Below are 24011 nucleotides of genomic sequence, written 5' to 3' on the forward strand. Positions count from 1 at the left end.
CAGTGGATAACACTGTCGCCCCCCGACAAAAATGTTCTGGGTTGAAATGAATATTTAAAACAACCTTGTGATCGTTTATACAAAATGTTTTAAAATGTGAAGCCATACAGATTCAGCCAAATGTTGTAACAAGGTATACATATTTATGAAGTGATATAAATGTCTTTTCGATAGATGAAGGAACACAGAATGACTGCTAAACAATTTTGAGCATTTTAAGATCAAGTCAAATTCCGCCCCCTTCAGGACATTATGTCACCCTGCCGAACAGCAAGCATTTCAGCATGCCTGTGTTGTGCAACTATATGCAGTGTGTGTGTATTTGTGTGTGTGTATATATGTGTGTTGGGCACACTGTTGGTGAACAGAAATGATGATACAACTTTATTTCCGAGTAATTGCATTTGATCACTCCTTAAAAAAAGCCATTGAATTTAAATGAATATTTAAAATGGCAATGTTCAACTGTAGAACAATTCAGAGGGTGATCAGAGGAACACAATAGTTTGTCCAAGATGAACTTTCAGTACATTTACTCCAGAGGGTGGTAATGCTGTAACAATGGAATTAGATTTACATTAAATTGTTCATTCACTGATTCTTCTCTCACAAGAATATAATGGTTGTTAATTTGATGAGTTTATCTTAATTTTAGCCCAGCAAACACATTGCGAAGTAATCACTGTGCTATATCAAATATGGTATTGTTGTATACCACCAACACCTTCACGGCAATACGAGACATCAGTTTTCTTTTCCAAATATTTATTTATTATTTCATAGTGGACATCGGGATCCCTTCTTTTTTTCATTTTTAGACCCAAATTGGAGCATACATGTTCACCACACTGCACAATCACATGTAGAATAAACACATTTCATAAACAATTTTCCTTCCTTGACTAATTAGTACAATGCCATTAAATTAGCCAGTAAAAGTAAAAAATAAATGAATAGGCAAATGTGAAAGATGTGGGTATATTGGCCTATCCATAAATCAGGCACTTCAGGCATTTATAATGGATAAATGCCTGAAGGCACACTGTAATAAATTATATATAATATATTATCCAGTAGATATGCACCATTTACAATTATGTGTGACTGGCCAAGTGGCTCATGATGTACTGACTACTAGTAGTTTATAAAGCCCACAGGGATTTTCCTACCTGAACCTAGCAAGGGTAAAAGATTTGAGTGCTTGTGAATATAGCTTTGCCTATTTAAGCAATGTGGGCACATGCAAATTCTGAATTGCGTAAATAAAATACATTTTGATGCTTGAAAGTTTGGCAGATTGTCATCCTTATCAGGCAACAAGGTGAAAATAAACTGAATGAGCTGTTCAGAGCCTGTATGCATGCACATATACAGTGCATATGCATACATATGCTGCCACAAGAGCACATACACCTATTTTCCACTAGGGGCTGCTAGGGGACCATCATTTATATATAACAGAGGAGAATGTAGAACATTGGTGTTATTTTGTAGGTCTTAATATTGTTTTTCTAGCAAGTATATTACCAATGTTTTACTGAACAGAGATATCACACCCTATCGATGGAATATCAGGTGTAGAACATCAAATTTATGCAGAGAAAAGCCAAATAAAGACTGTGTTTGGCTTTTCAACATTATCTTGCTTAGTGTGTATGCCCTTCATTACTTTGTACAGACATGTCACCTGACAACCGTCTAGTCTCAAACAGTATACATGCAGCACTGTTCAAACACTAGCCGTGAGATAAGTTATTCAATTTGCTTCAGAGTCAGTGCAATGCATGTCTAGACCTGTAGAAAAATGCGTTTTAGAGCCAAGTAGACGATGCGATGCCAGTTCTGATGGGACCTTTCAGATTATATTCTGTAATCGTTTTCTAGTACGGAGATGATGTAAATAAATGAAAGTGAAGTGCATTAAGCCTTCTGTGTTATGCTCTCCTGGTGTGTACCGAACAGCTCAAATGGGTGCCATGTTATTTTTTTTCACATATGCTACCTGTGCCTTTCCACATAGTTGCCATTATCATGACTTATTATAAATATGTAAGCATGTTCCCTTTCGGTTGGTTGTTGTTCTAAAGTAGCACGCTAGTATGGGAGAGTGACAGGGCTGTGACCTAGGCGGAACCAAACAGTCAGCTTTTTCTTGGAGTGACACAACGCCAGGAGGTGAGAACAGCTTTAACAGGATGTCAGGTGCGTGTCAAGTGATCCTGGGGCTTCAGATACATTGAACATTTCCATATGCACGCTTCCCTACTGCCGTTTGTCAGAACAATTCATTATTCATTTGGCTGGTGGTGGTCTCTATATTCAATGCAAATGTTCCACAAAAGACCTCTCACATCATTTCAAATCATGCTTAAAAATTGTGTTCCTCAGTTTTAAATAGGATTAAAAATTTTTAAGAGACATTTAGAGAGTCAAGATGAACATTTTATTTTTTTCCCCCCAGAATGGTTTAGTTATGATTGACACACAAGTGCAATGATAATTCCCAGGAATGACTGAGCTTTAGACACTACAGGCCTGACCACTGCTCTCAGACAAAGTCCAGCTACAAATATAGTGTTCCTGAAAGGGAGTAAAATTGTAATCCACATTATGAAACCATGTACAATACGAGATGCCAACTACCCCAATATCATGTGCAACGGTCCACTACCAAGGCAGCAGAATTCAGTAGTTCTAAAAACTTGAAAGCATTGAAATCACATTAATTTACTTTAACATTATTAACTGGCTCCAGAACCATTGCTATGGAAATGACAGACAAAACTACACCAGACAAGGTCAGATACAGTGTGAGGTGTGGTTGTGAACATACATAATACATATGTACAATCTTTCAGTGCTCAAGGGCAAGAAGGAAGAGGATGATGAACCTCAAAACTGAAATGTTAGAAAAGAAGATTGCCCTTTCTTTGTATACATTAGGTACAAAATGAAGCACATATTCAAGCAAGCAAAAATTCATACTAAAGTACTAAAGCAGTGTTGACAATTTAAACAACGTAATTAATTGCATTAAGAAATATGGAAAATAAACTCTGGTTAAAAAGTTCCTCATTGTATGCAGAGACAAAAAAAAAGAAAATATAGGTGACCATACACCTATTTGACAAAAACTGAAAAGAGGAAGGGGAATTCTGCCAAATCAAAAACATTTAGATTGACAAAATTGACATTTTAGAACTGTCTGCATATCTAGAAATCTTGGACCATTTCCCCAGTATGAGTCTGGACCTTCACTGCACCATGGTACATTCTCTTTGTGTTTTGAATCCATATTTTACCTCGCATCAGCATCTACTAACACCTGTGAATAATTCCAATACAACTGATAATGCCTTCCAGGACTGATCCTGAGAGTACAGGTGCTGTCGTAGTTGCCTGCACTACAATAAAGTGCTGAAAAAGGAAAAAATAACGCATGCATTGTGCGAAACTCGAAACGTCTTGGAAAGGATGGAAATTAGGCTATAGTAGTACATAGACACAGGCTTCATCAGACAGAGGCCACTGGCCAGAGAATATCCTTGTAACACACAGTATGTGCAAAATTCCCCACAGAAATATCACACATACACTCAATGAACACTTTATTAGGTATTCTTAGACCTGTTTTTATTAGACCTAAATCTTCTGTTGCTGTAGCCAACCCACTTAAGATATTTGACGTGTTGCGTGTTCAGAGTTGCTCTTCTGCATACCACTGTTGTAATGTGCAGTTATTTGAGTTACAGTCACCTTCCTGTCAACTTCGACCAGTCTGGGCCTCTGACCTCTCTCATTAACAACGCATTTCTGCCTGCAGAACTGCTGCTCACTGGATGTTGTTTTTTGCAACATTCTGAGTAAACTCTAGAGACTCTTGTGCTTGAAAATCTAATAAACACCTAATAAAGTGCTCACAGTGTATATTACAACAGCAGTGTAATACAGAGTAACATCTGAATTGGCAGTAATTCCTAATTCTGCCCATACATTGTGAAGTAATAAAAAATATATTATCAATACTTTGGTAATATATTTCAACATATTTTCCAACATATATTCAGCAAATCACTGGCAACCTATGAATAACAACACAAAAGGGATGAGATTGCAAACAACTTTTTGCTAGTTCAAGGAGCTAAATAATTTTTAGTTAGTCATTTTTACCTTCATATATACACATATGGCACACACGTCTTTGTACACGGGTCACAAAATTTTATGCAAATGCCTTTTATGCAGGAGAATTTAAACTGGGTAGTGATCACCTAAAGACATGAGTGTGTGTTGTCGTTTCCACCTTTGGTCAGTAGTGGATCATTAAATACTGTCCTGTGGTCAGGTAAATTTTGGACAATCCAAAAAAAGTTTACTTGTTTATTCCTTTCTCTCTTCTTGCCGGCTTTACAATGTCACGCTCCTCTGTAAACAAAACGTTGGCTTGCTAAACAATAAAATAATTACATTAAAATATTATCATAAATAAGAAACGGTAATAAAAAAAGGAGCAAGCCCAGGTACACAGGTAAGACTCTTGAAGTGACGGGGGACTCTACAGTGTCTACAGGGAGGTCTCGTGTGAATACTCTGGGGAAGGTTCCAGAACCACGCCATTGGAAGACTTGACGTCTGACGGGCACTCAGTAGTGATCTAGACGAAAAAAAGAAAATGATTTCTCATGTATACTCATTATATAGTCAGAATCACACAAATGGGGACACTTTGTAATCTTCGTAATTGAGACTTATAAAAGCAGACTTAAATAAAAGCACAAAACAAAAAGTCCCTTCTCAAGGCCTCTGAAGAAGCAGCTGTGGAAATAGATCCCAGGCCAGGAATACGGGGCCTCCCTATCTATCTCTCGCTCAGACGCCCAATGTGAACCCAGAGTCAAAATATAGCCTGCAAGTCTGTGTGTGTGTGTGTGTGTGTGTGTGTGTTTTCCTCTCCCTCCTTCTTTCTCTCTCACAGATGGCCTCTGATGGATTTTCATCCCAGGTGAAGAGACCAAATAGTTATTTCTGATTTAACTGTCTGTGTGAAGTTGAAGGTTTGCTGTGAGCTCATCCATTCTATATGATAAGACATAGGCAATCATTTGAATTTGTTATATCCTAATATATGCATATGTATTAACCCTGTATCAATCAGAGGTAGAATTATGAATGTAAATAGTGAAATACTTGACTATAAAATGGCGGAGACTGCCTACATCTTTTACTGGACAGTTTCTCCTTTTATTCTTGGATATACCTGGTCGTGTCTGGTCATTATTTTTTTTTTATAAAGAGAGAACTTCCTCTGCTCAACAAAATAAACAATGACAGAACAAAAGAAAGGAAAACCAATGAAAAGAGACAAGAGTTTTCTGTGTCCTCCCATTGTCCTTCATTTCATCTCCTGACCTTTTTACGCCTCGACCTGCCTCACCTGTTTTTCAATGAGCCATTTTAGCACTGTTGTGTAACCTGCAGTCAAGGACATGCCAAGAGCTGTCCTAGGGCTAGTTCTTAGAGCAGTCACAATACTGGTCAAATACAAACATCACATGAATTAGGGGAACACAAAAAGAAACTGGCTCAATCCGCCTTCTCAACGAACACACACAAACAGCTGCCAATATAATTACGGTCTCCTAGACTACCCGTACAAAATCATGCACAACACTAATTTACGATCTCAGTCTTGGACCCTTCCTGCAGACCAAAATGATCAGTTAGTTTAGTACTATTAACATGTGTGTAGATAGTAGAAGTCAAACATCCACAAACCCACTGTAGTAAACGATTATATTTATACTTGGAAAAAATAGATATACAGACTGAAAATCCACTTTGCTTCCACCTGTTCTCCTCCTCTCACGGCGAAAAAGACTGTTTTAATTATCCTTAATTAAAGTTCAGGCTGTCTATGGAGATCATATTAAAAGCTCGTCCCAGAGGAAAGCCCATTAGCTCAGCACATAGCGCTGTACATACGAGGCCGAATGTAAGGTAGCGAGCCGGGATCTCATTGTACATGATGGTTTTCTCCCGTTTTGTACTATAATAGGAAATTGCCTATTATAGTACATGATATTATTACATAAGAGCTATTATATGAAAGGGTAACAGATGTGTTTGATCCACTTCCTCTTAATCTGAGTGTAAAACTTTCTCCTGCCTATAGGTGCTTCAGTGAAATCACGAGACTCAGATTAAACCATGAAAAAAATGTATTAAAACTGATTAAGTAGAGAATGGACTACACTTGGTGAAAACAAGAGGGCAACGACAAGAGCAAATCAGTGTGATTATTACATATGGTTTTACCTCACAATTAACACATTCCCATATTTTTGTTAACAAAATAAAAAGATATATGACCATGTTACATCATTACCTTTTAGGTAAATCTAAATCTAAAATTACCAATGCCATAATACATAACAGGTATTGAAGTCCGTTCCAGTATCGAAAATGTTCGACCATACTCAGCTAACTTTATCTTGCAGTAAGGCCAGTAGGTCTTGTTTTCGTCCCTACAATTCATAATATTTATATAATTTGTTTTTATTATCTCCAATTCTCACATGAGCAATATTAGTAAACATTAGTAGTGACTGAATATGAAAAAAGATGATGCATGAGAACACACAAATTATATAACTAAAGAAACAAAACAACTTACTGCTTGTAGAGGTTTGTTTTCCACTCCCATGTTGACGTTATGTCTTTTCAAGTCAGACTTTATCAAGGCTGCACAAAACAGAGAAAATGTTACTGGCTTGAGAAAGTACACCACATTATCCTCATTACCTGTGCACTAAAAATGTAAGTCTACTTTCGCACAGAATTCACTGGACTCTGTATTAAAAGTAGCCACAACATGTTATTGAAACTTCATTAGGACATTGCGTTCCTAGACCCAATATTTCCACTGTATAGATACCCCAAAATAAACCCAGTTACCCGATTTCTTCTCAGGAGAAAGCAGAAAACAAACCTACAGCTGCTGAATAAGTAAGAGTAAAGTAACTGTAACAGTAAACCCAGGACTATCAATACCATGGTAGCTGCTACAACATTGTTAGCGCTTTTAATATATTAATACAGCAATGACCACAAAGAGGAAAAACCTGTTAGGATGATGCCCATGAAGATCCAGGCACACAGGAAGAGGTTTCCAGCCAGGGGGCTGTAGTCTGTGGTCAGCTTCCCCTGGATTAATGTGAAAAGTATCCCAAATATCTGGAATACAACAGGGAATTGGGGGGTGGGCAGTGGGACAACTCCATCAGCACTGCTTAGACAATGTAGTTAAGGTCTAATAACTGAGGGATAAACAGGGGCTGGTTTAAATCCCTTTGTCAAACATTCTCCTTTTCTGAAACTCAGCTCACATTCCACACCTATAGGGGCCCTAATGGACCCTGCACATTTCAAACAATGAATTCCAAAGTATTGAGTATCTCTGCATGTGTAATGTTATCTGGGAAGGCTTGCACCTTTAGTGTGGCTTTGCCAGTAATTACCTGGGCAAATGCGTTGAGAAGGCCTGACGATGTCCCTTCTGATTCAGGGTACGTGATTTCAACTCCAAACTCAAATCCCAGAGGCAGGTAACCAGTCATGAAAAACCTGTTATGGAATAGCAATATTAAAAAAGGCAATCCGGAATAAACCTGCAATACCTGCCTGTGCCCTTGTTTAAGCTACATTACATGGCATTTAGCAGACGCTCTTATCCAGAGCGACGTACAACAAAGTGCAAATTAAGCACAAGAACAAGTGCAAAAAGGACCTGAGAGGACAGTATAGTTCCGAGTCCTCGTGTAAACATGCAGAAAATCAGAACCCTTGAAGAGTACAATCAACTTTCAGACTAGCATACCACAATTGCAGCTAGAATACAAAAAATAACAATACCTATACAAGTAACAATATCTATACAATCTATACATAAGTGCCATTACAGGCTAAGGCTAATCATGGTGGTGAGTTGGGGAGGGAAAGGTGTAGCCTGAAGAGATGGGTCTTCAGTCTGCGCTTGAAGGAGGTCAGAGACTCTGCCGTTCTGACATCCACCGGGAGGTCATTCCACCACCGTGGGACCAGGACAGACAGCAGTCGTGAGCGTGAGGTGCAGGTGTGGCGAGGAGGCGCCAGACGGCACGAAGTGGCAGAACGGAGGGGTCTTGTTGGTGTATAAGTCTTGATAAGGGGTTGAATGTGTACAGGGGCTGATCATTTAACTGCCTGGTATGTGAGCACCAAAGTTTTAAATTTGACTTTAAATTTAAAGTTTTAAATCATATACAAAAACAGTTTGCTTTGCAACTTAGTCATGCCCAGGGCGGTCTGCAATGACACAGACCGCATATGCAACCACAATGACACAGTACAGTCAGTCATCTGACTTTGTCAGCAATTGGTACTAACCACATATATTGGCTGTTAAAAGTTAAACTTTAACCTTAAAATCATTTTCCACAGAAAAGCCGCAAGAGCTTTTGAGGCATTATTATACTGCTATGAGAACATACCATTCGTTCAAGAGGCCAAAGACATTCCCCATTCTTATAAAAATCCCAGGCTTACCCCAGTACGCCAGCGGTGAAGAACACCACAATAAGATGTCCCAGGTTCAAGGTGAAGGTGAACACCAGCATCCCAATGAATGACAGAATGTAGACTATCAGAGTGGTGATTCTGAAAAGAGAAAAATAAGACAATATAAGCCTGAGAACACTCCAGGATCACGAGTCATTCGAGAACATGAAGATAAACGGAGATAATAATCACTCTTGCTGGCAACTGTTCTCACGTCAACTCCAGGAGTAATCAGTCCTTTAATCTTTATTTTCACATTAGCTAGAAGCAGCTGATCAAGTCATGCTGTACAGATGTAATGAGATTAATTTGTTCTATATAAATTTATCTGGGAGAATAGCATATAGGCAGCAACAAGAAAAACAATCTTTCCAAATCTGTTTGGTCAAAATCATTTGAATTAAGAGCCTGTTATTCCAAACCTGAATTAGAATCTACATTGGAGGGAAAACTGGAATTTTAGTGCCATGGTCAGGTTACCTCAAAGACAAAGACTCATTTTCGTTTTTAAATTAATAAAGATATTGTTTTTAAAATGTCAGCTGCACTTGGAGTTGAAAGACAAAAAAGCCATCCTTTATTGTTGACACCTGCATAACAAAGATTTCTTTAATCTATTCAACCCAAACATTTCTGGAAGTTTCCAGATTTACTTTGCTGCTTCCTTGTATTCCATGGACTTTGGAGGTTTAGTGATGTGGCACCGAAACTCAAACGTTCACCATAAAATAGATTCCCGACACTGGACTTTTAAACTCCGCAGTGACAGGCACACATAACAGTGCACTGAAAACATCGGATATCGTGAGGACAGACAGACAGGTCGTGTTAATGCAGTAGACCACCGTGCACTGGACGCGGGGGAAGCAGCAAGCGGAACCGCGCCACCGGCGACAGAGGGAACGGGATACGTACTTGTAGGTTTTAGTGTAGTCCAGCCACAGCCCACAGATGACAGAGCCAACCATCCCAGCCACAACCAGGGTTAAGCCAATCCTGCCTGCGTTGAGCTCCTCGCCCTGGGCGGAGTTTCCTTGGGTTAGTCGGTGTGAGAAAAGCGGCGGGCAGAGCACTGTACCGCACAACGCACACACACGCCACACAGCACAGCTCATGCCAAGTTAGCACGTTCTGCTGGCAAGCAACTTAACAGGGATGACCTTCCAGGATGAAATACACATTACTGTATTGAGTGCAGTGGTTTCAGGTTACACATGCCATAAGAAATGTTTCCAACCAAAAATAATATCAAGCATCTTTTTTTTTTTTTTAAGAGTAAACAAGTACTATTTTTTTTTTTATATATGCACAACCTTTGAAAACATAGCATTACTCTACAGACAATGAATTATTGCTTGTTGTTAGGATGAACTGAGCAGTGTACATTCTACAACTAAACTTTCATATCTGCCCCGGAATCTACATTTTCCACAAAATCAGAAGGGTACATTAAGCTATTAGTAGATGGGAAGATGGGAGCTGATGGTGAAAAGCCTGATAAATCAAGCTCAGAATACCTTATAATATGTCATGATCATCTGGTTGAGTATTGTCGACACAGAGTAGAAAGAGCCAGTCATGATTCCTACAAACAGGCAGAGAAAAACAAAAAACAAAGATGAGTTAATCTGGCAGTAACTCCGGTAACTCATACTAAGCTGAATCACACATTTGTGTTAATTTTGTGAAGGAAATTTGACTGAAATGCGTTGGTTGAAAATATAGAGGTCTGGAAACTGGATTTTTTGCACGGCTGAATCCTGTCATTGTAACTTCAGGAGAAGAAGTCAAGGGAGGTCAGGCCAATCAATAACATTCTGGAACATTCTGTGAGTGACAGCCAATAAATACCCAGTTATCTGTTCACCTTTATTCAGCAGTCACTCTTTCCAGAGCAACATGCTGCATAAATGCCTAAAATAATATACTGTAAGATGAACACCTGGATATAGGATAGACAGAAATTAAGTTGAATAAAAGAACCAGAGCATCAATTAACACTGTCACACTAAAGTGGCATCCTTGAAGGGGACATATTCATTACTGCAGGTTATATACAAAAACGCAAGTCTCCCTGGATGTTTTCTAGACCTCTGAAAATAACTCAAGCAGCCATTTAAGTGAACACTTGAGAAGGGAAGTGTTTGCGAGATGTCTGCAGCTGGCATGATGAGCTCCCGCAAGTCCTCACCATAACTGACGAGCAGCAGAATGAAAGGCTTGTTCATGAAGAGGTTGATGATGGATTGCTTGTAGGAGTAGTCTTCAGAAGGCCCGTTAGGGAGTACAGCCTGTGCTTGGCTCGGGGGCAGTGGAGGTCTGTCTTTGATGACTAAGGGGGAGAAAAATGCATTCACCATCATTTCCCGTTAACAAGCCTTATGCACCAACGCACCAACGGAACTGCAGGACTTTATGTACTTTTGAGAAGAGGAATTTCTCTCCCTATAAGGACCAGGCACGACCAGGTATACCAGGTATCTAAAAATAATTTATTTTTCTGCAGAAAAAGTCCAGTACTTGCACATACAAGGTGGTCAAGCACAAACTGAAAAGAGAAGGAGGCAGTCTCTGCCATTTTATAATCAAACGTATATACTAATATATACTAATACATAGATTATCCTACCTCTGATTGGTGCACAGTTAATACATAGGCATGACCTAACATTAACAACCTGGTTGGCTTTGGCTGACTGAGAGATAAAGATTTTCCAGATAACAGAGGCTCTGCAGACTGCTACTTCTCTGTTCTTTTGATTTTATAGAATTTAATATAAGTTTCAATTGATATGATTTTACAGTGGATATATATATATATATATATATATATATATATATATATATATATATATATACTGTTAGAGAAGATATCTACATATGTACACTCATTGAGTGTACATATGTAGATCTCTTCTCTAATAGTAAAAACACCCTTCCCTTCAGTATGGACTGCACCCCTCCCCCCATTTCTAGGTGGGGCCGTAATTTAAGGTCCACCTATAACAGTAAATCTAGTGCATCAGTGCTCCTCAACAGCGCAGAGAAACTGTGACCTTCCGTGTGCCATACTTCCGCAGACGTGTTTCATCCATAATTTACAGTGAAGCGACTACGATCTCGAGTCACAGCATTCTTACTCACCCACAACAGTCAGGATGAAGAGTGCGGTGGAAACCGCAGCTGTTCCGTAAAACATGATGCTGATGTTGTAGCCCATCAAGTCTTTATCATCCACGGTGTTGGGGACCAGGACTGGAGGCAGTAAAAATCCAATGGCAGTACCCAACTAAGAAACAAACAGATTCATTTTAGGGTGAATTATTAAAAAAAAAAATATATATATATATATATATATATATATTTATTATTTTAGCCTTAATTTAACCATGAAGTCTCATTTAGATTTGGAAGATGTTGAATCAGTGCTCTTGCCTACTCATAGAACCTGTATACTCAATAGTAGGAAAGTGTGCTGATTTGAACACAGCCCAGAATCTCGTTGTCAAGAGAGACCTGCCCAAGGCAACAGCCAACACAGTATCAGTATAAAAGAATATGATACATAGAACATATAATGAAAAGTTTTTGGAAGATCACAATGTATGAGAAATTATTTGTTTTTAAAGCTGTAATACGTTTTTAAAATAAGTTATGAAAACTCTATGATTTAATTACATTTGGAGTATCTCATCATATGGAATTAAAATTGCATATGCATACTAATCTGCAAGAGTCCAGGTCAATCAGAGCTATACCCACCTGCGCCCAAGATTAAGACTGCACTGCCTGACTTAGGAACATGCACATTTTAATCAACAGGTTACTTGCAGTGGAATTGATCAAATAAATGTAAATCTATTCAAATATGGGCTACTGGCTTACATGTGATCTACCCACATGCCACTCACAATACAGCGAATCACAAGCTCCGTATTACCAAAAAAAGAAACAGGAAGTCACAGATGACAAATGCCCACAGAACTGTGCAAATACCGAACTGTATTTGAATACCCTGTAGTTCAGGAAGTAGGGCTACATGGAGTGTACTGCTCAGCTCCTATCTGCAGTACTCTATCGTCAAGCCACGCAATTTATATTTACTTGCTTAGCTGTATCAGTATTTTCCATATTCTTAAAGTTTTACATTAATATCATTAATTTATTTAAAAAGCACATGACCATATAAACAATTAAAATACAATTTTTGCTATGCTATTTTCAGGCAATATCCATTACATAGAGTTGTTTGCCTGCATGTGTTTCTATTTTTAACATATCTTTATTAGGCATACATTGCATGCTCTTCTGTATAGCAAATAAAGGAATAAAATGAAATACCGTACACACCTGGTTGCCCAGCACGGCTGTAGCACATGCAGTTGATACTTCCTTGGGTCCGAACCACACGGAGGCAATCCTTGACGGCAGTCCCAAAATGAATGTCTGAGCAACCGAGCATATTACCTGCGCCGTCATCGTCACCCCAAAAAGATTTGGTTTTACACTGGCGCATTTTACCCATGCCCCGACGCAGTTCAAGCCGGCCCCCAGAAGTGCAGTAATTCTCAGCCCTTTTTTATCCAGCAGCCAGGTTGCTGGGAAGATCAGAGGCACATACGCGACCATGTACACAACAGACAGCCAATCGACCTTATCATTCGACACACCATAATAAAAGGTGAATATATTGCTGATGATGCTATACTGGATCCATTGAAAGGCGTTCACGAGGGAGTAAAGGCTGAACACCGCCAAAACGGCAAATCTTTTGCAATAGAGCTTGGTTTGGAGTGCTTCTTGCCCACCGGGCAACATAGCCTGTCTCTCATCCGAAGGTATCTCCCGTTCGGAGTCCTTAGAATCCAACAGGGTCACATGGGCTGATTTATCCGTTGTATCCAAATACTGATTCGGTGTTCCGATTTTCTCCACGGTCTCCGAACCTGTGTCATCTTCGTCGTGCGCGTCGCTACACCGGAGATGTTCCTGGACGAGTTCAGCGGCGACCATGATGCTGCAACGTACAGATCACCGCGTTTTGCGCGTAAAAAGGCCCAGTCCGATTTAAAGTCCCAGTCCAGCAGCCCTCACTCAAGATTCCTCATCACAAACAATGGTATTCTAAACGGGATCGCAATCTTTTCGTCTAAAGAAAACCAAAGATGCTGAGGAGACCGATGGGCAAACATGGAAACGTACTTACCGTTTCAAACGTTTACCAAAAGTAGACTGAGAGTTTATGTTTGCCACATGTGATACTGTGAATAAGCTATAGTTCCGACATAATTAGCTAATGAAAAAGAGCGCGCGTGAAATAACCACATTCAGTCAGCCGATAGCTTCCACGCTGGAACTGAGTCAGTAGTAGCGCTACCGCTTTTGTTCAGTCGTACGAGTAGGCAATGACATACATGCTGCACACACCCGAACGACGTCCGATGAGTACCCACCAATCAAAATTCAGACGAGGAGGTTCTTGCAAAGCCACATGCTAATGGTATCGCGCCGGTTAGGTAATGGGCATCGTGTAAGCGACAGGTAAATACAAAAAATGATTTATTAAGTGTGTTTAAAAACCTGTAGGCGTACAGTTTTCATGATATGGTCACTGAAATTAGGCTTTTCTAGACTGCAGTTTACTGCTTAATGCTTATTTATACATTAGGCTCCATTTATTTGAATATAGTTTTTGAATGAATCATTCGCCTACATTTTGCTTATTGTGGCAGTTTGACAAAGCATTAAAGGTACTATAATGTTAATGGGCTACATAATGAGAGATAATAGCCTGCAATTCAATTAAAGACAATGTCGCAACTGGTAGGCTAGCCTATAGTCAAATGTAAACCCTGTTGAATAAAACAGCTCAAGTAAGTTTTTGAAATAGCTGGTAGCTGGTTGAGCATAATAATTACCATAATAATTTTTATTATGCGAACAGACCAACTCAAGAATGTCAGTTTAATCAATAGAAACGCACTTAATGGTCGGACAGATGGCGTCGTCGCCCGTGTTCCTAATCCGCTAATCGCAGTTTAACCTAATATTAACATAGCCTTTAGGTTTGTACAACATCTACATAGGCATCACAGAGAAACGTCCGTGTCTTCAATGTTCATGTCATCCTTCATGTGGGAATACTTGAATAAGATACCATATTGTAAATACAGTAAAGCATTTTACTGAGGTGAACGTCACATGCACTTTCTAACGAAAAACATTATATTAAGGGAGTTATTCTGGTTCGCTTACCCTGTTGCTATAGAGACGTCCACACTCAGGTTACACCTGGATAGCAACGACAGACTGACCCCGTTGTAACATTCATTTGCACACTTCGGATCCCACACATTGTTAGACAATGTCTAAGTCTAAAGGCGATACATTGTACCAATTGAACACGCAAAGAGAAACATGGTGTCGAGTGGAGGCAGACAGCAAGTTCTGGGCTCAACCGGAGAGAAGACATTTTGCCTGTCATTTACAAGCTACCTACAACTTTAAATCGCCCCATGCGCAGAGACCAGTCCAGCGTTCGGCCTGGATAGGAGGCGTTGTCCGGTTGCGTGAGAGGAAGCACTTTGAAGAAAACAGTAAGCAGTTACATGGTCATTTTGACTCATGCACGATTCAACCATTAATATGGCACGTATGAAAGCATATATTTTTTTAAATCTCGTTTTATGTCAATGGGGTTTTAATTAGACTTTATTCTGTTCATTCTTGCAGACAAGGCGCACTTGGTGTGAACATCTCATCAGAACGTCTGCCATCTACCTCCACACCGGAGGCTAGCCTCTTTGTGAATCGGTTATTTAATATCATACTATTAAATGCAAATAGCAATTATAATTTCATCATCGTGTGGACTCTTTCGTCGTTGGTGCAGCTGGAGTTATAGTACATGACATAACCACAGAGATGGGTTCTCCACCAAGAAGAATATCAGACTTTAGATATTACCCCTCCATCTTGCACTAACTTCAGGACATAAACTTATTAAAGTCAGAAAAAGTATGACATTATATACAAAGGCATTTTTATTAGAAATACCTTTATTTAAAAATAATTACACAATATTACTGCTTTAATTGCAGCACTTTGGACACTTATTTTTCTGTGCTCCTCTTAATTCCTGGGAATAACCTGAGTGCATTCTGTGTGGTGGCCTCGATGACTCTCTCTGCTGCGATTCCTTTCACTTGTGCAATATACTCACATGATAAAGCAATGTTTTTGGGTTCATTTCTGACCTAAAAGAGAAATCAATTTCAGAAGAAGACCATTTCAGAAAATAAAATGAGCTGAACTGCGTAGTAGTCCGATCCTTATGATCAACCACACTGGGACCTACATGTTTGTCGGGTCCCAGGGCAGGGGAGTCTGTCTCTAGGCAGATATGTTCCAGCGGGATCTGTTTAATCAGCCTGACTCTCTGTAAAAAAAGTCAAATAAATATAGTTTAAAACAAGAGAATCAGTACAACATAGGCCATGAGGTATCACTATACACACATCACCAGGACGGTTTGTTATGGTATGCAATAAGTAGGCAATGCCTCCAACACACTTATGCCACTTTGCTAGAATGTGGCCTTAATGATTAACATGAAAATTACTGTTTTTAGAACGATGTCCCCACACACACACACACACACACACACACACACACACACACACACAGACACACAGCCTCTGGACTTATTATGAAGAGATAATCTGCCAAATCACAAAAGTCAGAGAGCCATTACTAAGGAGTTAATAGATGACTCCAGAATTCAGATTTTGCCCTTATAAGGTAGGCTCCTTAGTAGTCCTAAGCTAGTGCTGAAGACCTGCCCCATGATACTAACACAAATAGCCACATGACCTTTCTTTTTTGCATTAATGCCTTGCAACAATATTTCTCTTTTTTAATCTTTATTATTGATCGGTTGTTTCTCTAATCGTTTCTCTTTATTAGTATGTTGGTTATCATTAGATAGTAGGGGAGCCAGCTGTAATAGAAAAATAGGGCACCCATAAATAAAATAAAAAAAAAGTCAACATGATACAATCGCATGTGGTTGTACACCTCAATTATAGTCGACTGGAAGGTGCCGAATTTTGAATTCACTTATGACATACCTGGCCTGGAGGTATACAATTGCTGCTATACAATTATATACCTCCAGTCCCACAACTGAATAGCTTCAGGGCAACAATGTCACAATACTTACTTTATAATCCTTTTGGCATAACCTCCTATAGAACAATTTCAAATAGTGTGGCAGGGACTGAATGCTGTAACATGGTAACAGGCTTTATTAAAAATAAGCAAAACAACTAATCCAAATGAGCTTTAGTGGTATTACTATACTCATACTCACAGTAATTTCATTTTTTTAAAATCTTAGATTAATTTCAGCTTCCTAATATGAAAACTATATGCCGTTTCTGGCAACTCTACAAAGTGTAATTCTGAGCAGAGTTCACGGATGACTGATATAGCCTTAACGAGCACTTTTGGAAATTCACATGAGAAGTGCTCATATTCAAGATATGGCACAACATGATGATGATGCTTTGACAGGTAACTGTATGATTAAACAAAATGTAATGTCATTGGAGCGATCTACTGTGAAACCGAATACAAAGAGTGACACCTAAATCTTTGGGCTGATTACATTTTGTATGAACCTGTTCCGCCTTTATTGGAAGCTTGTGATATACAATTGTTTGCCATCCTTGCTACACATTTTTAAAGCTTTCAAGGGAGATTATTTATTTGGTTATTGCTTAATTTTCTGTGATAGCAATGTCATGATTGACAGAATGTTGTCACTTAGTATAGTGGCCCTCAACCTTTTTACCCTCAAGGCCCCCCACTGAAATATTCCAGCCCCCACCCCAACATAAACATGATAACTTGTACACATTCCAATGCTTAGTCAAGCATATTCCCTTTAGCCCCATAAAGGCATGAAAGTGATTTAAAAAATTGCCATCAAACTTTCGAAGCAAAAAGCAAACATACACTCAGTGAGTACTTTATTAGGTAGCCTATTCACTTAGAAGTTTGATGCGTTGTGTGTTCAGAGATGCTCTGAACTGTTGTAATGTGTGGTATGCATGTGTGTTGTAATGTGTTATTTGCATTACTGTCACCTTCCTGTCAGCTTTGACCAGTCTGGCCCTTCTCCTCTGACCTCTCTTATTAACAGCTTGTTTTTGCCCACAGCTTCTGCTCACTGGATGCTTTTCGTTTTTCGCACCATTCTTTGCAAACTCACAGGAGATCAGCAGTTTCAGCGATACGCAAACCACCCTGTCTGGCAGCAACAATCATTCCCCAGGGTCAATGTCACTTAAATCACATTTATTCCCAATTCTGACTTTTGATATAAACAACAGCTGAACCTCTTGACCACGCCTGCATGATTTTATACATTTAGTTGCTGCCACATGATTAGCTGAATTAATATTTGCATTAACAAGCTGGTGTACATGTCTACCTAATAAATCGCTCACTGAGTGTATAGTGTCACATGTATGCATCAGCTGAACAGATATGTGCATGTTCAAAGATCACGGTGAGGCATTTTTATTGCATGTCTGCTATCAGACATTGCACACAGCATGTACAGTGTCGAGAGGGATGGGCACACAGGTTACAGGTATACGTAATGCAGTGTGGAAGGCTGGCAGTGTGGTACGAAAACCTGACTCTTCAACCAGAAGGATGAGTGTTATAGTGGAATATACAATGAGGTCGTAGCCTTGAGTAAGACAAACTGGAACGCACACCCAGCTTTATAAATGTGTAATTTAAAGTGCGGAATCATACTGGATAAGAACAACAACAATAATACCTGCTCATTCCTGCGGACAGCCGGGGGGAAGGAGAAGTAATAGCCCATCTTTACCCCCTCCAGGGCCACCGAAGGCCTCCCTGCAAAGTTGTGCAGCAGAGCACGGCTAATACCTGCAAGCACGTCCACAGTGCTGTATGAACAACCTCGAACGCATTCGTAGCAGCTATCATAGTGTTAGCGCAAGATCGGTTACAAATGGGCTGAGCTGCTTACCCTCCTCTTTCAGGATATCTATGGTGACCTTTGCAGCTGATCGGGAATGGATGTTCCTGTGTAGAAAAGCTAATTTTACATTTACATTTTAGTCATTTGGCAGACGCTTTTAATCCAAAACAACTTACAAGTACAAATGGCCTCTCATATCAGTCATGCCAGATGACTGTTTGGCTCTATTATTTTCCTTACAGCTTTTGCAGCATTAAGCAAGCTGATAGTGCTTATGCAGTAATATAATGATTCCCACCCCCTGTCAAATGTACACATTTTATGGCCATTCGCACAGCATGACGCTAGCATGTATCCGTTTGACTCACACAGGCAAATGGAGCTCTTTGGATATCCGAAGCTGCTTTCTGAAGACCGACTGCTGCTCCTCACGATTCTGGGAGTGGGGCGTATACCATGGTGTGAAGTCCAGACCAATCTGCAGGCAAACAGATACGACCCCAGAGAGCATACTCACTCACAATGTGCAAAAATGCCACACAAGAGGCAAAATGTGTGTCTTTGGTTAACTTAGCAGCAGCACAAAAGATTTAATGATCACCGCCAAACACATCGGTTGACTTGAAGATGAAAAATGGACCTGGGAAAAAGGTAAACTTTGAACGGTGGCGGTCTGTGGTCCAGTACTCGGACAGCAGGTGGCCGAAAAGAAAAGGCTTCGCAGGCCTGCTGGGCCCTTATTAAAAACACACGCCAGGAATGTCAAACTGGAACAAACCGGCCACAGTAGGCTTCGCCGCATTGTAAACGGGACCCTCGGTGTCTACGGAAATGTTGACATAATTCAGCCTTCTCCTTATAACAACTGGCTTTGTCTGCCTTTCTAACTCTGTGAAATAATACCTCTGACAGATTTGCATTCCTTCCAAAGCTGATAAAGGCTACAAAGCTGGCAGGGAATTAGCCAGCAGGATGGAAAGGTCGGGGGTTTAAGAAGTTATTCTGTTTGCGTTCACTGCGACCCTGTAGCTTGGCCATGTTTCAGAAAACTTTGTGAGTCTAATCCACTGGTTTACAGGAGTCACAACTTCTTAGAGGTTCTGCACATGCACTTGGTTATGCCATCAGGGTGGCAAGGGACAGAACTGGAAATCACATAACACGTGATGGGAAAATATGACCCTTTGACATTTAATTGAAGGAATGGTTCGTTTTCTTGGGGTTTTCAGATATATGAATTTTAGTGTTTGGTACGTTTTCGATGGGCCCAGACAGTGTCTGTGTATGATGAAGGATATTTAAAGTGACCGTTAAGGCGTGGGAAATAGTCGAAGAAGCCTGGCCACCCCACCTCCCTCATCAACTCATCCCAAATGTACCACCCACAAGTAAACAGCATTGGAGAAGATTGGAAAATGCAGATTTAATCCCCACATGGAAACGTTTAGACTGAAGTCGCTTGTTTTCCCAACCGTTGCTTAATGCATACCATAATAACGTCATACAGTGTAGTTCAAAACCATTCATAAATTTACCTTCACAGTCACTTTAAAAATTAATTTAATTTCTGATGACCCGTCAGCTTTACAATGGCAGGTATGGGGGGGGGGGGGGTTTATGGTCCAAACCGGGGCTGCCCAAACCCAGTTCCTCTATCGTCCAGTTTTTATTTAAAGCTTAATTTAGGACACCTGATTCTTTAGCAGGTCAACAAATCTCTAGCTCTTGAATGAGGTGTGCTTTCTTAGGGTTGGAGTGAAAACCTACAGGACAGCAGATCTCCAGGAACGGGGTTGGGCAGCCCTGCTCTAGCTGTTGAATGAGGTGTGCTTTGTTTGGGTTGGAGTGAAAACCTACAGGACACCAGATCTCCAGGAACGGGGTTGGGCAGCCCTCGTCTAAAGCAAGCAAATAAATGAAGCAAGTAAATACATGAAGTAATCCTTATGGGGTTTGTACAAGGATGCAGTTTCCAGAGGCCCTCCTATACATACCTCACCAACTGCCACAATGTCTTCCCTGTACTTCTGAAACAGGGGAAGGGCAGGCTCCAAGTCCTTATAAAAACACAACTCCGTTACTGAAGCTCATTATGTTATTATATATGAAAGTGCAAATGCAGTAGGTGAGGTGTGCCTATGGACATATGATTATAATTATAATAAAATTACAACCTGCATGTTCACACTGCGCAGATCCTGGCCACCACAGCCTTGAACAGGATGGATCCCCAAGCATGGTGCCACCAGACCAGGGTAGCTGAAACAGCCATTTAATTGCTCCATAAATACAAATGCTATTTTAATTATGTTTCCTTGTGAATAGAAAATTAGATGCCTATTACACAGTAAAATACAGGGATACTTAACAAGGCATTGTAAAGCCAGTGTGTACGCTATATTTGGATATAGAGACCAGGACAGGTGAGAATGAATTGACAGGTGCAGGTTGGATGCTGCCTGATGACCTCATGTATATTAGGAGACAGAAGGAGTAATAATTCACACTTTTATTAAGATTCATCATTAGGGCAATTTGTACAATTTGCCACATGTGACAAGCTCCGTTTCACATGTCACATGTTGCTTACATTAGGAGTTTATTCAATATAAAACAACTGAAATTAAAATAAGATAAGTTTAATATGTTTTACACTAACACACCTTGTAAAAATCAAATGTTCAAGAAATGACAGAGACCAACTGAGGCACCATTGTCTGATTGAAATGTAAACTATTAACCATCCAGTTCAGTGTTAAGCATGCATGCAACACAAGTGCTTACATTTTAGATAGCTGTATAACTCTTTCAAACTCACTGGCCTTTTCTGTCACTGAAACCAGAGTCTTCACTCCAGCCTGAAAATGAAAAGTATTTTAGAACAATTTACAGTAGAAAAATAGACTTTCTGTTGCAGTCACTTTTTGTAACAACTAAACAAAGAAAAAATACAGATGGAAATGTACAGCACATAATATTCATACATTATAAAATGTTCTATACATTCATATCATATGTCAAAAGCTTAACAGTCTGAAGTTTTAATTTCTGCAGACCACAAACCTCTCTGCTTCTCTGTATCACATCTTCTAAGTCCTGCGGAACACAAAAGAAAAGTGTAATTACAAAAAGGAGGTGCCACCTGACACCTATGCAGGTTCATAAACCAAAGACATTGTTACAGCTGGTCTGTCTGTCACTCTTATCCACCACAAAGAGTCAGGGGAGGACAGCTGGGCGCATGTCAATGTTGCCATGCCACCATATTTGTCCAGGGAACTGGGCTATTTCAGAGCCCACACCCACAGACACTCCCACCACTAGCATTTGTCCCAACAGAATGGCTAATGCAACTGAACCCCCAACTTTAAGTCTCGCATTTTAAATAGCTGCAAGATATTTAACTGGTTGATGAAGCCAGAGGCAGACACAGGAGAAACGGAAGCCCTTCAACTCATCAGCCATGGCCCCCAAGAGACGTTCGGCTGCGGCCGCCAGCAACCTCACCACCATGTTTGACCAGAGCAAGATCCAGGAGATGAAGGAGGCCTTCACTGTCATCGACCAGAACCGCGATGGGGTGATCACCAAGGAGGATCTGATGGACACCTACGCGGCCATGGGCTGCCTCAACGTGCCAAAGGAGGAGCTGGACGCCATGATGAAGGAGGCCAAAGGGCCGATCAACTTCACCACCTTCCTCACCATGTTCGGCGAAAGGCTGAAGGGCTCGGACCCAGAAGACACCATCACCGCTGCTTTCAGGGTCCTGGACCCCGAGGGCAAGGGCACCATCAAAAAGGAGTACCTCGAGGAGCTGTTACTGACCCAGTGCAACCGCTTTAGTGAAGAGGAAATGAAAAACATGTGGTCCGCCTTCCCGCCTGACCTGGCCGGGAACATTGACTACAAAAACATCAGCTACACCATCACCCACGGCGAGGATAAGGAAGAGTAAGGGCTCTTCGGTCTACTACTAAGCTGAAATGATTAAGAAATGGGCTTCCTTCCTGCTGTGTGTGAGCGACTTGGGTCTTGAATTTTTGTGTTGTAGATATCTTCAAGGCTTTTCTCTCTGGCTTTTTAAGAATAATGCTTTTGCGATTTTTTTTTTTTTTTTTTTTTTCAAATAAAATGTATAAGAATATGCCTGGAATAAACTATGTTCCTTTACAAGAATGTTTCTTGTATTTTGTGGCCAAAAAGCTGAGGTAATTAAGGCCAAAACGGTCAAATTAAGACGCATGGGTTCGTACGTCAAGGGAAATTATAACGTGATATTTATTCAGCTAGCTTTTAGATAATAGGGTTTAGTGAAAAAGGAGAACATGACACATTCCTTTTACTCACAAAGCAATTCCTCAAAAGGTTCGTGGCAAAACAATCGACTACTCTAAAAGTATAAAAAGAGACAATGGTTCCCCAGTTTATCAAGGCAACTATACATACTAAATTCATTACTGTAGCTGGCTAACTTACTGTCGCTAGCTTTCAAAGTTAACCGGTATTGAACTCAAGTCCTAGCTGATTTTAAGCCTAGCTGGCCAGCTCATCAGCCAGGATATGTCTGGGCTATAATAAACATTGGCTATAAAACATAAGCTTCGGGAGTTACCTTGTCAAACTCTTGAGCAGAAATATGACAATGACAATCAACAAACCTTCCGTCCATTGAATAACATTTGAGAAGAGCAGTTTGGGAAGTGTAGTTTTTAATGAACATGTAAGGTAGGGCGCTCAAGTGTGACGTCAAGCTATCTTGAGCATACTAATTCCATGTCCTACATACCAGCCATTTATGTGCTTGTGTAAAATATAATTTTTAAAAAAAAGTTTTTATTTTAAAACTGTCAAAATTAGGACCGTTTTGCATCACCATTGGCATGCTTATATGAACCTGATATATAAACATGAACTAAGCACATACATAGGCTACACAGTAATAAAATAAATCTATAATTTACGTCTAAAACTTCTCTGTAAAAATTTTAGAAAATGATATGTAACAGTTATTTTTTCAACTCAAATTTGAGATATAAATAGTGCTGACACTTCACTACTTACTGTGGAAGGTGAAAAGTTGTAAAAATAAAAGATATGCATTGTTATGTAATCAATCAACACTTTTCTGGTATCACTGCTGGAGAACTGAGGACTAAAGTCCAACTGAACCGGTCAATATAATAGAATATACAGCGAAAACACAACAGTTCTTGTAAAAAGGTGAAAAGTAAGCTACGATGTAGTGTATTTGCCATGCCTTTTGTCAGCAAAACTAGTGCCAATAAAGAAACCATGCATGTTATTGTACCTATGAAATAAGTAAAAGATTATATTTACTTTCCTCAAATAGCTGCATATCAGCATATTGTCCCTGTAAAATGAGAACATAGTT

At 39.9% G+C, this 24011-nt stretch overlaps 2 protein-coding genes across 5 annotated transcripts; both read right to left on the reverse strand.

Moving 5' to 3' along the window:
* Positions 1–2420: 2420 nt before the first annotated feature.
* Positions 2421–13977, reverse strand: flvcr1 (FLVCR choline and heme transporter 1). Of its 2 annotated transcripts, XM_061242158.1 has the most exons (10): positions 12946–13977; positions 11740–11884; positions 10787–10927; positions 10113–10180; positions 9511–9614; positions 8584–8694; positions 7518–7623; positions 7122–7233; positions 6674–6741; positions 2421–4654 (listed from the first exon to the last, which is right to left on the reverse strand). In XM_061242158.1, exons 1-10 carry the CDS (start codon positions 13606–13608, stop codon positions 4565–4567), a joined length of 1608 nt encoding a protein of 535 aa, XP_061098142.1. In that variant the 5' UTR covers positions 13609–13977; the 3' UTR covers positions 2421–4564. The 2 variants fall into 2 exon arrangements, 1 of the variants encoding a protein (XP_061098142.1); XR_009708765.1 differs by lacking the exons at positions 2421–4654; positions 6674–6741 and having other exon boundaries at positions 7191–7233; positions 7518–8196.
* Positions 13978–15635: 1658 nt separating this feature from the next.
* Positions 15636–23312, reverse strand: tatdn3 (TatD DNase domain containing 3). Of its 3 annotated transcripts, XM_061242430.1 has the most exons (11): positions 23232–23312; positions 21680–21712; positions 21401–21474; positions 20791–20875; positions 20611–20673; positions 20474–20514; positions 18985–19094; positions 18665–18733; positions 18449–18561; positions 15953–16033; positions 15636–15851 (listed from the first exon to the last, which is right to left on the reverse strand). In XM_061242430.1, the coding sequence occupies exons 1-11, from the start codon at positions 23286–23288 to the stop codon at positions 15708–15710; spliced, it is 870 nt and encodes a 289-aa protein (XP_061098414.1). In that variant the 5' UTR covers positions 23289–23312; the 3' UTR covers positions 15636–15707. The 3 variants fall into 3 exon arrangements, with proteins under 3 accessions (XP_061098414.1, XP_061098416.1, XP_061098415.1); XM_061242432.1 differs by lacking the exon at positions 20474–20514 and having other exon boundaries at positions 18665–18720; XM_061242431.1 differs by lacking the exon at positions 20474–20514 and having other exon boundaries at positions 18665–18720; positions 22022–23287.
* Between the last annotated feature and the right edge of the window lie 699 nt (positions 23313–24011).

The sequence above is a fragment of the Conger conger genome, chromosome 5, assembly GCF_963514075.1.
Source record: "Conger conger chromosome 5, fConCon1.1, whole genome shotgun sequence".
NCBI classification, from domain to species: domain Eukaryota; kingdom Metazoa; phylum Chordata; class Actinopteri; order Anguilliformes; family Congridae; genus Conger; species Conger conger.